This window comes from Ursus americanus, chromosome 11 (assembly GCF_024610735.1).
Source record: "Ursus americanus isolate L20-20 chromosome 11, mUrsAme1.1.p, whole genome shotgun sequence".
Classification (NCBI taxonomy): domain Eukaryota; kingdom Metazoa; phylum Chordata; class Mammalia; order Carnivora; family Ursidae; genus Ursus; species Ursus americanus.
In genome coordinates, this window is record NC_142137.1 from 76,143,558 (window position 1) to 76,158,366 (window position 14,809).

Genomic DNA, 14,809 nt, shown 5'->3' on the forward strand with positions numbered 1-14,809 from the left:
AAGGAACTTCACCTCCACAAACCTGGGCTTCCTCAGCTGTAAGAGGGAGGAACACCGCCATCTCCGGGGAGCAAACCCAGGAGGAGCGGTTACCCTGGGGCCAGTACTCAGCACTCCAAAAAAAGCTAAAACGTTTTTATCTTAGTGTTATCTGTCCCCCCACAACTGTCGAGTTAGAAGGCAGCTAACTCTTGAATTGACTGGAAGTAACCCCTAAACAAATGGATGCGTAAGTGTTATTCTGAGACAAAGAGCCTTTTCCATGGCGATACAGAAGTGTCTCGCGGGTGTTTGATCCCAAATGAGGCTTTGCTCCAGTCCTTCAAAGAGATAAGGCTCAGAAAGAAGGTGGCCGGCTCTGAGGCTTCTCGGCACCCACCAAACGTGTGTCGTGTGCCGGTGGTATTCCCAGGGAGTTCAGGGGCCACACTCAGCCTCTCCCGGGGCTGCCCCGACGATGACCGCGGACGGTTCTCAGAGGCGGGCAGAGGAGCGAGCAAAGCTGCTTTCCATCAACCCAGCGAAGCCAGGCAAAGATGCGAAAAGTAGACAATCAGAAGCCATTTCTGTCCTCAGGGAGCGAGCACAGGTCTGCCCCACAAGTGCTCAGTGAATACGCCTCTCTTTGTCATTCATAATATTTATTTTGGAAAAATATTTTAAAATGGATTTTCTTCATTAACAAAACAGTAAAAAACTCAAATAACATTTGCACAATATTCCATAAATACATTTATATACAAAAAAATATAGTCACATAGACCCGAAGTGCCTTTGTACATATTTACCAAAAATTTAAATTATAAAAAATGAACATCACAAAATACTCAAGCTTTACAGATATCATGAAAAATATTTTTACAAGTCCAAAAAATAACACACATTTTTCCACCTAGAAAAAACACATTTTAGTATCAAAAAGGACGATAAAGGCAGTGTTTGTGATTCTAATTCAAGAAAAGACTGGCTCATAAGAATCCAAGATATACACTTCAGGCAGTGCATGCTCCGTATGTAGTAATTCAGTCCATTCATTTAAATATATATTTTTTAAAAAGCAACTGTCCATAGTGCAATGGAAACACCCTAAAAGGCAGTGCAACAGGCCCCCTTGGACGCTGCCGAGCTGCAGCCCGCGCCGCGTCCCCGGCCGGCCTCCGGGAGAGAACCGGCTCCGTCCGAATCGGTTCTCAGCAGCAGTCCGTGGGTCTCCCTCTCCTCTTTCAAGCAGCATCCTTGGGGCATATATCCTTGGAATTTTATTTATTTTTAAGAGAAACGGGGATTTTGCCATATCACTTCCTTTTTACACCTAGAGGGACCCACAAGACAGAATGGGAAGTTAGTTCCAGAGGGGTCAGCATCCTCTGGCTTCTCCACCCGCTTCCGTCCTGAGGCCAGACCCGGACAGCCGCAGTCCCTCGCACTGCACACTGACCTCAGTCGCTATGACACACTCATCTTTCTCCTCTGATATGACGAACACCGACTGGTACTTTGTGTCTTTTGAGGTGGAATACACAGAGTCCGGCCTCTTTCTTTCAGATGCTTCTCCACTAAAAGGAAAGTAAAAGAGAACCACAATAAGCATGTGGAGATATTTCTGCATAAGAAAATGACCAGCACTTGGTGAAAAGACGCCAGTGGGCCCTCCTGCCCAGCCTGCAGCGCCCCGAGCGTCAGGGCCCCTCCCAGGCTGGCCTTCCCACGCGTCCCCTCCCGGCCCACAGCACGCACCCCCCACCCCCGTGTCAGGGCCCCCTCCCAGGCTGGCCTTCCCACGCGTCCCCTCCCGGCCCACAGCACGCACCCCCGGGGCGTTGGGGCGCTCTTCTCCTCCCCTGCAGAGCCCTGGGGCTGGCACTTAGCATCACGCTTGCTGTGAGGGTCCCTGACGGAGGCGGCAGCGTCACCCTTGAGGTCCTGCACCAGGTTATAATCCACAGCAGGGTAGCGGGCCTTCAGACCATTCTTATCAGCCCCATGGTCCCCGTGGAAGTCAACTTTCTTGTTGGTGTTCTTAATCTGCGTGGCCCCAATGACGCTGACAGAGATGTCCTTCTCACGCTGGCAGTTGGCCAGGTTGTTCATGGTCTCCGTCTCCCCACGGCACGGCTCAGCAGGGGGCCGGTCCTTCTGCAGCCTGAGCCGCACGCAGACCACCACGGCGGCACAGCCCAGCAGCAGCATGAGGACAAGCACCACGCCAGCACAGACGGCCACCCAGGGGAAGGGCCCAGCCTGGCCCTCCACGTACTTCTCGGTGAGATCCACCACCACCGGGCCTGGGGGTGGCTCAGGCAGCAGGAATTGGCAGTTGGGGCCCCCGTAGCCCCGGGCACACTCACACAGGTAGCGCCGGTCCCTCTCGTGGCAGGTGGCCCCATTGTGGCAGGGCGCGTGCTCACACCTGCTGACAGGGGCACTGCAGTTCCTGCCTGTGTAACCCGGGGGACAGGTGCAGGAGTACTCATTCACGCCGTCCCTGCAGGTGCCCCCGTTGGCACATGGGGAGGAGGCACAGTCGTCCACGTTGTCTTCGCAGTGCCTCCCGGAGAAGCCAGCCTGGCAGCGGCACAGGTAAGCATCACCAAGGTCCACACACTGTGCACCTGGAACACAGGACACATCTGTGTCTGCCCCTGCATCATACCCCAGAGATGCAAGACAGACCAGCCAGCCTGGGGCCTAAACCAGGTGGTAGCTACGTCCAACACAAGCCCGTGGGAAGGGTTCTGGTCTAGCTCAATCCGCCGTAAGACAGCTAGGACCTCCTGAGCGGGTCCGTTTTGGCAGGCACTGTGCACAATGCTTTGGCTGCACGATTGCACTCACCTTCCCAACATCCCACAAAGGCCCCGTTTGTAGATAAGGAAACGGAGCCTGAATGAGGCCGATGTGCTTGCCCACAGCTCCACAGTTAGTGAGAAGAGTGGGGTTGAAAACAGAAAGAAAAAGGAAGGAAGGAGGGAGTGGGAGAGACCTCTGTCCTTCCAAAGCCACGTCTGCTAAACCTCAAGCTATTCTGCCTCTAAAAATAAAGCATTCAGTGTTTCTGTTGGTTCCGTGGATAGAAACAAACAGGAGGCAAAGCTCGACCCCACAGGACTGCCACGCCTTCCATACAGCACGTGGGAAGCAAAGCTACAGGGATTCTTCTCCATCAGTTACGGTGGCCCAGCCTGTCTGGGGCCCAGCTTCACTCCTCTACCCACTCATACAGTAGCAGGGGGCCCGTCAACAGACCACACTTCGGCACACACAGACACACCAGACGGCGATGTTTGGGTGACAGAGCCCAGCCGGGCTTCCCTCCAAAAACAGAGTGTCTGGGTTGCCATTGGAGCACGACGTACTGAGTTATGGCCCAGACCCAGGCACCTGAGGTGCTGTATGACCTTGACAAGTCATCTCACCTCTCGGCCTCAGGCTTTCCCCGCAGAACGTGAGAATCCACTCTCCTGCCTGCCTTTCTTGCTCCCTGAGCATTTCCAGACTCAAGGATAAAATTTCTGTGAAGAGTTTCTGACTGTTTAGTTGAAAGGCTCCATAAACTCAGGGTAGCTTGCAAAATGATGTGCTTGGTTTGAAATTAAACGCATGTGCTTTTTAATGCGTTCTTATCAGTGTTGACCACTTGACAAAGTCTCAGAGCGGATGGGGCTGCCCTCCTACCATTAGAACAGGGTGAAGAGCTGCAGGAATCCACCTTCTTCTCACAGTTAAAGCCGGAGAAGCCCACAGGGCAGCGACAGGTGTACCCTCCCTCGGGGTTGTCTGAGCACCGTCCCCCGTTGAAGCAGGGGCCGTCGGCACATGCCATGGCACTTAGCTCACAGATTCTGCCGTAGAAGCCAGGTGGGCAGGTGCAAGAGTAGCTATTCTCAAGATCCTGTGTCATGGAGAAGAGAAAGAGCTTTCAAACATTGCTCCAGGAGACCCACATAGTCCATATCAAACCAAGGCCCCCATTCAACAGGACGGCCCCCTGTGGCTGGACTCACCGTGCAGCTGCCTCCATTCCTGCAGGGGCTGGTGCCACACTCATCGATCTCTGTCTCACAATTGGCCCCTGAGTACCCAGGCCGGCAAGAGCAGGTGTAGCTCCCCTGGCCCGTGTTCGTGCAGGTGGCCCCATTCCGGCAGGGCTTGTGGTGCGTGCAGTAGTTCAGGTCTGCGAGGGGCAGAGACAGGAGGAGAGGGCAAGTCCTGGGTTAGACTCCGAGTCCTTGTTAAAGCCAGGGAAGCCCAGGGCTGCTAGATGGGGATGGGGGCTCACCCTGGTTGCAGAAGAGGCCACCCCAGCCCTCCTGGCAGTTACACTGCCAGGGCTGCTGACAGGTGCCGTGGAGACAGCCTGGGTACCGGATGCACTGGTCGCAGTACCTGCTCTGCCAGCCCACTCTGCACCTAGGAAGACAGCAGGACAGTCAGGTGGACACTGGCATCATTGGGCTCACAGTCACATGCCACCGACTCCTGAGACACTGCCTTCCAGCAGCTTCAACACTGTTGGCTCTCAAATGAGAGCCAGAACACTGTAATCTCCTTGGGGGCTTTCCAACATACCTAAGCCTCAGAGGGTCTGACTTCTGGGTATGAGGGCCACTAGGACAGCATTTTTAGAGACTCCCCAGATGGTCCTAATATGCCAAAAAGTTTGAGAATCCCTGAAGTGGACTCATTTTTTATGTCAATTCCTTGCAAACTGCTATCTATAAGTTTCCATATCCACTGAGGAGCTTAGGTGACTGACAACCCACGACTCTACATGTTTCTATATATTTACTAAGGAGAAACACCAGAATAACTGCTCCGACCCCTACAGTAGGCTAATCTTACCCGAGTTTTTCAAATGATCGCCTGGTGCTACTTTACAAACAGACTAGGTGTACAAGGGTAACCAGAAAAGGGAAACAGCACTTGTACAAACTTACTTGCACTCCCCTGGCTTGTCACAGAAGCCATGGTGCTCATCACATCCTGGCAAGCAGATTGCTACAAGCAAAGAGAACACACAGGGTCAAGCCCCACCCCAAGTGCCTCCCCAACATCACAGGGGCTGCTGCCACACGTGGGTGAGGCAAAACTTGTCCTGCTTGACTGGCGAACCCAGCTGAGTTAATCTCCATCTGTGGAGGACTGAAGGTCCTGCCCAGAAACTGCGGACTTCACTCAGACCCGGGATGAGCGTTCTTCTTAACACAGCGGCTCCAAGGACAAAAGAGCACGGAAGCCCCCGCCCCCACCCCATCCCCTTTTCTTCTGAGAGGGTCAGAAGTCCTTCCCCCTCCTCCTCCCCCACTTCCCAATTCTATGCACAAAGCTCCACCTCTTAATACCCAGAAAGTGTGTGTGTAGATAAGGGTGGACAGCTGGTATGCAGAGTACCAGGGCAGGACAGCTGCTCTATTGTCTCTGCTCCCCCGGCAGCTGCCCCAGCGCAACAATACCGCCTCCCCCGCCCCTCGCCCCCCACACCCCGGCGTGTACACACACGCGCGCGCGCGCACGCACACGCGCGCGCACACGCACACACATAGGCGCGCGCACACGCGCGTACACGCACACACCCGCATGCCCGCGCGCGCTCTTTCCACCAATGGGAGCTGGCGTGCGTTCCTGCCGCCTATCCCCAGAGAGATCTAATCGATGGCACGCGCGAGCTGGGGGCGGGGAGAGACTCCAGTGTTTGAATAAGAAGAAAAAAGTTTAAGTTTATGGCTACCCCGCAGCGAAGAAGAGGAGGGAGGGGAGCACGAATGCCAGGCAGCAGCAGGCAGGCCAGAGGTCCCCGCGGGGGTGGGGGCTGAGGTTGAGCTGGCTTCCTTCACTGGGTTATGAAACTCCGCAAGTTTGTAAGACAACAGAGCCCGCTCGCGCCCAGGAGGAGCTCAAAACAATGACGCTGAGTGTGAAGACCTACCCTCACCCCAGGCACGGATCAACAGGGAGAAACTGCATCTCCCAGGTAAGACGTTCTGGGCCTACCGGGAGGGACTGGAGGTTCACCTGCTCCAGGGCAGGACAAGGAGAATTCCCAAGGGTTTCTGGGGAGCTCCAGGACCCACTCCACCCCCTACTAGAGGGAAACCTGATACCTGGGTGTGTGAAGCTTGAGCAGGCTGGAGAGAGGCCTACAGACCTGAGCCAGGCCCTGGAGCCGGCAGAACCCTCGCAAGCCTCCTACACTCCAGGGCATGGTTTCCTGCAACCCGCGCCACCACCCTGCCTGCCTGGAGAATACCCAATAATGGGGCAGGCAGGGCCTGTTTCATTTTGTGAAGGTCTTTCTTTGCCAGGCAGGATGCTATGTGAGCACCCACACAGGCAGATGGGTACGGTGCCCAACACTGACAGGTGGGCCCCTCGCCATCCTGCCCTTGCGGACCCAGGCCTCAACACACATTCTCTCCTGTCCACAGACCCCACGAGTGGAAAGGTCACTAACAATGTGTGTGCATCACGCAGAATATTTGCAAATACGCTCACTCTGCGAAGAGGCCAAGCACACCAACTCTGGAGAGAAAATGAAGCACTTTTCTAACGAGACACTGTCACAGCAAAGAGAACTGGTTTAAAGCATGCCCCTACACACACAAATGCTCCTCTCTGTTCCTCCCTTCCTTCCTCCCCTCCCTCTCCCTCAGGCTTACTTCCTGACCCCTGGCCCTGTCTCCAAAATCCTCCCTGATTAAGAAAGGCAGCTTCCCATAGCGGAAGTTAAAATGTCTGCGTTGACCCCAACCCTGCCACTGGCTAGCTGTGAGGTCTTAAGAAGTTTCTCCAGCTCTCTGGCCTTGGTTTCCCCATCAGAGCTCTACTCCAGTGCTGAAATCCCAGGATCCCACCAGCTCATAGAATACTCCCCCACTCCCCGGGAGCTCCAGCCTGGAAGTGGATCAAGGGAGGGAAGCAGAAACTCACGTTCAGTGCAATACTGGCCTTTCCAGCCGGGGTTGCAGACTTTTTCCCCTCTCTCCCCGCAGGTGAAGTGGCCAAAGGCATCATCTCGGGGTCGACAGAAGACAGAGCAGCCCTCCCCGTAGTAATGCTCATCACACACAAAGCGGTAGGAGTACTTGAGGTCTGTTCGGCCACTGCTGTGTAGGTCCTGAGACCACTCCTCACCCACAGTCAGGTGCCTCTGCGTGGCCAGGCGGCTGATGAGTCTTTCTGGGTTTTCTGTAGGAAGAGGATGCTCCCATTGGTTCTGACTAAGAATCCAGAGGCTTGGGACCTGGGGGAGCTGGAACTGATGTGTAATACAAGGGCAGGAGACCAAAGACCCTCCATCCTGGACCTCATGCAGGAATTTGCAGAATGAAAAGTATAGGAGCTCGTTTCTGGTGGAGATATGAAATCCAATGCATACTAACTGGGGAAGCGGTTTACTCAGTTTTGAAGTTTGGGGTTTGTTTTTACCTGTTGTGAGGTCATCAGGAGAATCTGTGTGGAGAGCTTCAATGATCAGGGAAAAGGTGCCCTGGAAGAAAGGGGGAGAAGACATAAGATAAAGCAGAAATGTTAAAAAACAAAACCAAAACAGAGGCACTGGGGACAACCAGTCATTAAGGGCCTCCCGTGCAGATCTGTGTGTGCCATGTGTCCAGAGGGGGGGGGTCTCTGCACAGCTCTGGCCTGTTTTCACATTCCTCAAGGAAATAGAAGAACTTTTTAAAGAGTGGTTTCCTGACGTGTTTTTTCAGCCTGTTAGTACAGGATATCACATTTAAAAAAAAAAAAGAAGAAAAGAAAAGAAAAGAAAAAAAGGAAAGAAAAGAGAAAAAAGAACAGAACAGAACAGAAAAGAAAAGAAAAAAGAAAAAAGAAAAAAAAAAAAAGCCTGCGCAGGAGCAAAGGGCTGGAGGGGGGTTCTCATCAGTCTTGGTGGAGGGGGGAAACTACATGGAGAGCGCGAGGGCTGTCACGCTACCGGAGTAGCTCGACAGCCAACCCGTCTAGGGACAGGGACACGAGAACTCTCCCACGTGAAGGGGCCCATTTGACTTCGGGGCTAGGTACCGAGCCCAGATACGGGAAGGTCCCAGGTCCTCCGCCTCACCGTACCCCTGCCTGTCACTCTTCTGCCGCCTGAGGGGCATTCCGGGCGTGGAGGCAACGCTCCAGGCCTGGACCCGTCTGCCACCGCCCTGCAGACCACGGCGCCCACCTGCCCTGGCCTACCCCTCCGCGCCCCCGACGGTGAGCACCCCACCGTGCCTGGCGCGGGGCTGACCCGCCGCCGGGTCCTCCCTGTCCTCCCCGCACCGCCCCGCAGGTGCAGCGCTCACCGGCCAGGTGAAGCCGAAGGGGAAACGGATGGGGTTGCTAAAGGCGGGGTCGGCGCCGGCTCCATCCGGCAGGCTGAAGGAGTCGACGCCCAGCACCGGCGTGACGGCGCTGCCGTAGGTGCAGGGCGGCTCGGGAGACACGCTGGCCTGGTAGTGCTTGAGGCACACGCGGAAGAAGGTCCTGCAGGCGCACGGCGGCGGCCCCGCGCCCCCGCGGCAGCAGTTGCGGTTTCCCAGCAGCCCCTTCTTGTTGACGAACTCCTGCAGCTTCAGTTCGAACACCCCGGAGCTCCAGACCTGCGGGGGGAACGACGAGGACGTGAGGACGTGAGGACGTGAGGGCGCAGGGCGGTGGGGGCGCGCGGATCCCGCGCTCCGGGCTTCGCTTTCGGGTTGACAGCTCGCGTCGCTGGCCCTGCTCTCCACCGCTCTGCCCGCGCGCGGCCTGCGCCCCGGGTGCCCTCCGGGGTACCCCCACTGACAACCTACCTGACAGCAGGGCCCTGTAGACCCCACCTCACAACTTACCTGACACAGCAGGGCTGACACCACGGCGAGGGCTAGGGCGCACCGACGGCCCATGGTGCACCGCTGGACTCACTCGATCTTCTGTGCCCTCCCCCTCTTCTTAAAACAGCAAGGAGTGCACGGGGGTGGCCGTGCCCCGAGGAGCGTGGGCAGAGAAGCGCCGCCGCTTGGCCCCAGGCTGGGATAATCAGGACTTCTTTCTTCAGGAGCTCGTCTCTCTTTCGGAGGCTGCGGTTCTTTAGATCCGCCCTTCGGTGGTGACGGCAACTCTGGGGATGCACGAGAAAAAAAGGCTCGCTCGGAGAGATTGCTAGTGGAGCCGCAACTTTCGGTTTTCCTCCTCTTTCTTCCAATCCACGAGTAGGTAAGGGTCCTCTGCTTCCTGGTTTTGTCTCAAGCTTCTTTGAAGGAAAAAAAAAAAAAAGGGAGAGAGAAAGCGTCCAGATATTCAGCTTAATTCCCAAAGAGCTGCCGAGGCTTCCTCCGAGTCCGATTAGAAAGCCGCGGTCTGGAAATCCCACGGGCGAGGCGATAATCCCGGGGCCCCAGCGGAGCGCGCGCAGGGACGCCCGGCCTCCGGCGGCGGGTGTGCGCGGCGCGCCCTGCGGCTCGGGCCCGTGTCACTCGGCGTTGGCGGTCGTTCCGGGAGCGTCCTGAACTCTTGTCCCCTGCGCCCCCCGCGGAGACACGCGTCTTCCCGAGGAACCCAGCCGGTGCCATCCACGTAAACAGCACGGGGTCCGAGCGCAGGGTGGCGGGTGGCGGGTGGCGGGCGGAGGCGCTGCGCCACGGCTACGCGTCCTCTGCGCGCTCAGCCCGGCCGCTCTCCGCGGGTGCGCGCCGAGGTCTGCGCTCGCCGGCGCCGGCTGCCCTTATATCCAGCCGGCCGTCCGCATGGCTAATGAGATGCAAATGAGCAGCCCCCCAATCTGGCGAGAGCTGTCACAAAGGAGCCACTTTTCCAAACCCTCCTCTCAATGGATCGCCAAATGGTCAGTGAGCTGTAAAATGTGCAACCTCCTCCCCGCCCCCACACCTCCCCGCCCCCGGCCCTCCTCTGCCCCCGCCCCCAGCCCCCCGCCTTCCTCCGCACCACACAAAACGCGCTCATTTACATTCCTGCAAAATGTTCGCCGCGAGAATCCTCTCCACTCCCGAGGCGGGGGCCATCGCCCCGGCCCCTTGGCTCTCCCGCCGGCCACAGGCTCGCGGAGGCCCGCGGGGACACGCGGGGACGCGCGGGGGGCGGCGCTGCGCCTCCAGCCCCGCCGACTGCAGCCGGGCTGGAGCGGCCGGACGCGGCCTGGGAAACTCTCCCGGCTGCAGCGGCGTCCGCCCGCCGTCTCCCCGCGTGGGCCGTGTCCCGGGGTCTGGGGCGCCGGGGCCGCCCCTTCTCCAGGGCAGCCTCTTCCTGCGGAGGAGCCTCGGGGGGCGGGGGCCGGGGGCACGGTAGGAACGGGGCGGGCGCGAGCAGGGGGCAGAGGGTGGCGAGAGCAGCGGCAGTTTGGGGAAGTTTGGGAAGAAGGTCTGACACCGGCAAGCCGCCGGCCGAGGACGGCGACTCTGCGTCTGGGAGCGCAGAGCCCGCATGCAGGGCAGGGCTAGGGGCGAGCGTGGCGCTCCACGGGACCCCGGAGTCCCCACGCCCACGGTGTCCCTGCACCTCTCCGAGGCCGCTGGTGGGGGCGGGGTCTGGGGATCGATCCCCACCCCCCAGCAGGGAGATCCCGAAGCCTCAAAGTAGTCCCCCCACCCCATCCCGCGCGCGCGCGCACACACACACACACACACACACACACACACACACACACACATCCTTCCTGGAGCGATTCTCGACTACCACCACCTTTCCTGGGTGTCCAGACCCTCTCTCCTGGGTATTCCCCCCTCGGCCTCCCTCCGCTTGGTAAAAAGTGAGTTTGGTGTGTGTCGTTCGCGTGGCTGTCATTAAGGCACTCTGTTATTGTGCGAGGCTGAATCAGTGGCTCTTTGTGCGCTCAGCTGTATGGTAATGCAGACCGCACCTGCTCCCCGCACAATGCCGAGAGAAAGAGCTCCCCTCCGCGCGCGCCGCGGCCTCTGCAACAATGTCCGGCACATGTTCTAAAGACCCTCCAGCCCGGCCCCCCCCCACCCGAAATCTTTACACAACCATCACCTTATTAGGTTTTTACACGTCCATCAGACACTAGAACTTTTGTTTTCATTTTTTTAAAGGGAAATGAGTTTATTGGGAGGGCCGAGAACACACGTATCACACAATGAATTATCTAAATTGCTCTCATGCTTTCAGGCTCAATGCAGAATTAAGGTGGGGCATAGACTCCTACTCTGGCATCCAGCTTTATGCTGGGCACACTCCGAGGTCTCTTTCCCAACACTGTCTGCTCCTCCTCAGCCTCCCCCAGCACCTATGGCAGCTTCATGAGGATGGAAGGTGTGACTGTTGGAGTAAATGTCACTCTGTTTGCGGCACAGCCCCAGGGTACCTGGCCACTATGGCCTCACTGCAGGTGCGCTACGGCCACCTTATTGGTGGGAGCTGGCACTGTCCTTGCAAAATGTGATTTTCGTTGCAGCAGGTGTGGAGATCACAAAGTATCGTGTTATGCACAGGAAGAGGGAAAATACCAAGTAAAACCACTCTAAACAGCAATCTAAAAATCCCTTGGTGAAGTCAGCCATGGCCATCCCTCTCTGGCTGTTGGGCAACAAGAACCTTGATTCTTTGGCTCACGAATACCTGTAAAGTTTCTGGATTGACAGATATGTACGCTTTAGGTTTTCCACTGCTGCCTCATAGAGAAGCAAAGAATTAGTCAAAAATAATGTGCGGGGTGAGGTGAGAAAGGCAGGCTTGGACTCCACCAGAACCCCCTACTGTTTGGTTTGGAACAAATGGAGACTTCAAAGATACTGCACCCCCAGGATGGTGGCAATCCCAGTGTGGCCACCCTTTGCGGACTTTGTAAGGGTGTGCTATATCCCCACAGGGCTGGGTCAGCGTGAATCCTAATTTAATCTTGCCACCTAGTGTCAGCATCCTTTTTTCACTACATCCATGTTTCCTCTGAAAGCTAATTTCTGAGAACTTTGCTCTCTACAGCATAGAAGCTGGTGTGTGTGTGTGTGTGTGGGAGAGAGAGAGAGAGAGAGAGAGAGATGGGGGGAGAGAGAGGGATGGGGGGGTGAGAGGGTTCCAGGAGCAGGGGAGCCACAAAAGAAGAAAGGAATGTGAGCTCTAAATCCTCTGTGCCTCTGAGACGAAGAGTAGATTTCAGTAAGAAATGAAATTTCAGGAACCTTTTAATTAGAAAATGGAAGTGGGAAACAGTCTCATTTGAATGCCTGTTTAGAAAACTGGAAATAAAAAGTTCCACGCGCAAGGGCTTAAACCTTGGGGGAAAAAGACTTGCCCCAAATCTCTAACAAACCCCCCTCAGTATCAAGTATTTGTTAAATTGACGTGGCACAGATTTCTCGATTACAGCGGCAAAGCGGAACTGAAAGGCATCGTAAAATCCATCAGAATCCTGCCCAAAGCGCTCATTCTTTTCCAACTTAATTTATGCCACGCGATTCTGTATTGGGGAAATCAAGCAGAAAGCCCTTTTCTTCTCTTTCCTCCTCCTCCTGTTCTTTCCTCTTCTTTCTTCTTCCTCCTCTCTCCTCTTCTGTCCTCCTCCTCATCATCATCCTTCTCCTTCTCCTCTCCTCCTCCTCCTCCTCCTTCTTCTTCTCTCTCTCTCTCCCTCTCCCTCTTCCCCCACCTCACGCTGGTCCCTCTCCCCCTCTCCCTTTCAAAGCTGAGCTAACGGGAGACTGTTTAACTTCTGTGTTTCTGTAGGGGCCTGTTGTAGTTTAACTCCTGCACACCAGTAGCTGAGATGAACAAAGGAGAGACTCGAGGTCCAACTATTCATCCTTTCTTTGCACTTTAATTTTCATTGATTGGGAAGACAAGGGGAGCCCTTAGGGATTCAGGCTGAAGGGGGATGACACGCCTTTAGACGCCATCAGCCCCCTAGCCAGCCATCTGCTCCAAACCAAATGGCGTTTTTTCACTCCCTAACTGCATGTCTCTATACTCCCGCAACGAAGCGCTCTGAACCCCCTAAATGCAGGAGAGAGCTTAAGCTAGAGTATGTTAAAAGGCTTGCCTCCACATTGGCCCTAGCAGCCAGATTCCCTCCTCCCTGCACACCATAAATCCTCACCTTGCTCATTAGGAAAAAGCAGGAAACTTTCTTTTAAATACTTTTTGATTTCTCAGCAAATTTACTGTACAAAGTGAGGCTCATTAGGGCTTAGAAGGCACCCAATCCATCAGGCACAGGAGAGGACAGAGAGATTTGCCGCCTGGTGGTGGTGGTTTATTTTTGCCAGGCGTGCATAGCTCATAGCCTAAATAAACCCAGTGGCTAGGGTAGGCTCAGGTTGTATGATCAGAACCATGGCCACAACTACAGCTAAGTTCTGTTTACTGAAGACCCTGATTATTTTCCCCACCATTTTATTTGGGCACTTGGGAAGAAAAGCTCACAGCTCCCATTTTATAAAATTAAATATGCCAGTCCTCAACCAAATGCCGTGGTCACCCAAACCTGATTCAATCCCCTTTTGCCCAAAGAAAGGTTCTATTCTCAAGGTATGTGTGTGGTAGGGGTTGTGGGTAGAGGGAGGAGGGTCAGGGCAGATTGCAAAAAACAATGCCCAGAATAGGCTGCAGACTCTAAGCCAGCCACAGGTTCAGTTTTCTGTGTAAACAAGCCTGGAGACTGGAGTGGTGTTTCTGTTTTCTTAGACCAACTGAATACTGTATACCCAACAGAGAGGTTCTCTTATTCCTAAGAAGAATTAAGGTCCTTGTTCTGAACAACAAAATAAAAAACTTCCAAGCAGCAAATCTGGTGTTGATCAAACATGCCAGGTTATCTGAAGAAGAAGTGGGGGGGAGGAGGCCTAAAACATGTTTATTAATCGGCATACATCCCCCACCAATACATCCTATCTACCATCCCTTCTCCATCAGTCACAGTTTGGGAATCTTTTTTTTTTTAAACCATACAATGCTATTACAGTACCATTGACTATATTCCCCCTGCTGTACCTTCCACACCCCTGACTTACTCCACAACCTCCCACAGCAATTTGGGAATCCTAAAGTGGGTAAAATCGCAGGGGAATTGGCCAGCTTGCTGTGAATATAGAAAGCTCTTCCAGGTATCTACAGTAACCCTCTACCTGTATGGTGTAGCTATTATGGACATTTACTTCTTACTTCTTAAGCTGTCTTGAGAACCACATCCCAGAGACATGTGAACATTTACAAGACACACACTGACCCCAGTGTCTACACAGATTTGTTTAGACTTGATGGAGCTATGTGTGAATCTCTCTAGTTGAAGGAACGTTCTGACCTAAGCCACCATTCATACCCAGCTGGGAAAAAGAAGGGGGGGGCGGGCTCACATTTAGACACCGGAGGCTTCCCTGTTGCTGGGGAATAAACACCACATCTCAAACCCAGTGAGGCCCCATCCCATAGCTTCTTCTGACCTCCTTGGCGGCAGCCCCCTCAAAGCAGAGCTGGCCCCACAGACAGCCAGGACAGCAACCACGGGCCCCAGGTTCATGTCGGGCGGGCGGGGATGGGGGTGGCAGGAGGACAGAGCCTAGCGGGAGAAGCAACGGCCCTGACAGTTTCTCCGAAAGCTTTCCCTTCTAAGCGCAGCCTGGGCCGCTGGAAACCCCTTGAGTGGGACGGTGGCCCGGCCTTCCCTGTGGGGCAGGGTCATGGCGTGTCATATAACCTTTCCTTTTGAATGGGGCCGGCGGCCGTGCCGCGGAAAGGAAGGAACGTCCCAACCCCACGTGGTTGGTTTGTTTCGTTTGGTTGTCGGGGTGCCGCGCACGGGGGACACCCCACCTCCGCGGGCGCGGGGGCGGCGGGTAGAGGCCTCAGGTCTGCAGCAAGTTGCAAAGGC

At 55.3% G+C, this 14,809-nt stretch overlaps 1 protein-coding gene across 1 annotated transcript; it reads right to left on the reverse strand.

Moving 5' to 3' along the window:
* Positions 1 to 653: 653 nt before the first annotated feature.
* DLL1 (delta like canonical Notch ligand 1) lies at positions 654 to 8,959 on the reverse strand. Its single transcript, XM_087865720.1, has 11 exons — positions 8,823 to 8,959; positions 8,295 to 8,591; positions 7,426 to 7,486; positions 6,928 to 7,185; positions 4,938 to 4,998; positions 4,280 to 4,410; positions 4,005 to 4,174; positions 3,676 to 3,892; positions 1,811 to 2,612; positions 1,439 to 1,556; positions 654 to 1,312 (listed from the first exon to the last, which is right to left on the reverse strand). Exons 1-11 carry the CDS (start codon positions 8,874 to 8,876, stop codon positions 1,307 to 1,309), a joined length of 2,175 nt encoding a protein of 724 aa, XP_087721846.1. The 5' UTR covers positions 8,877 to 8,959; the 3' UTR covers positions 654 to 1,306.
* Between the last annotated feature and the right edge of the window lie 5,850 nt (positions 8,960 to 14,809).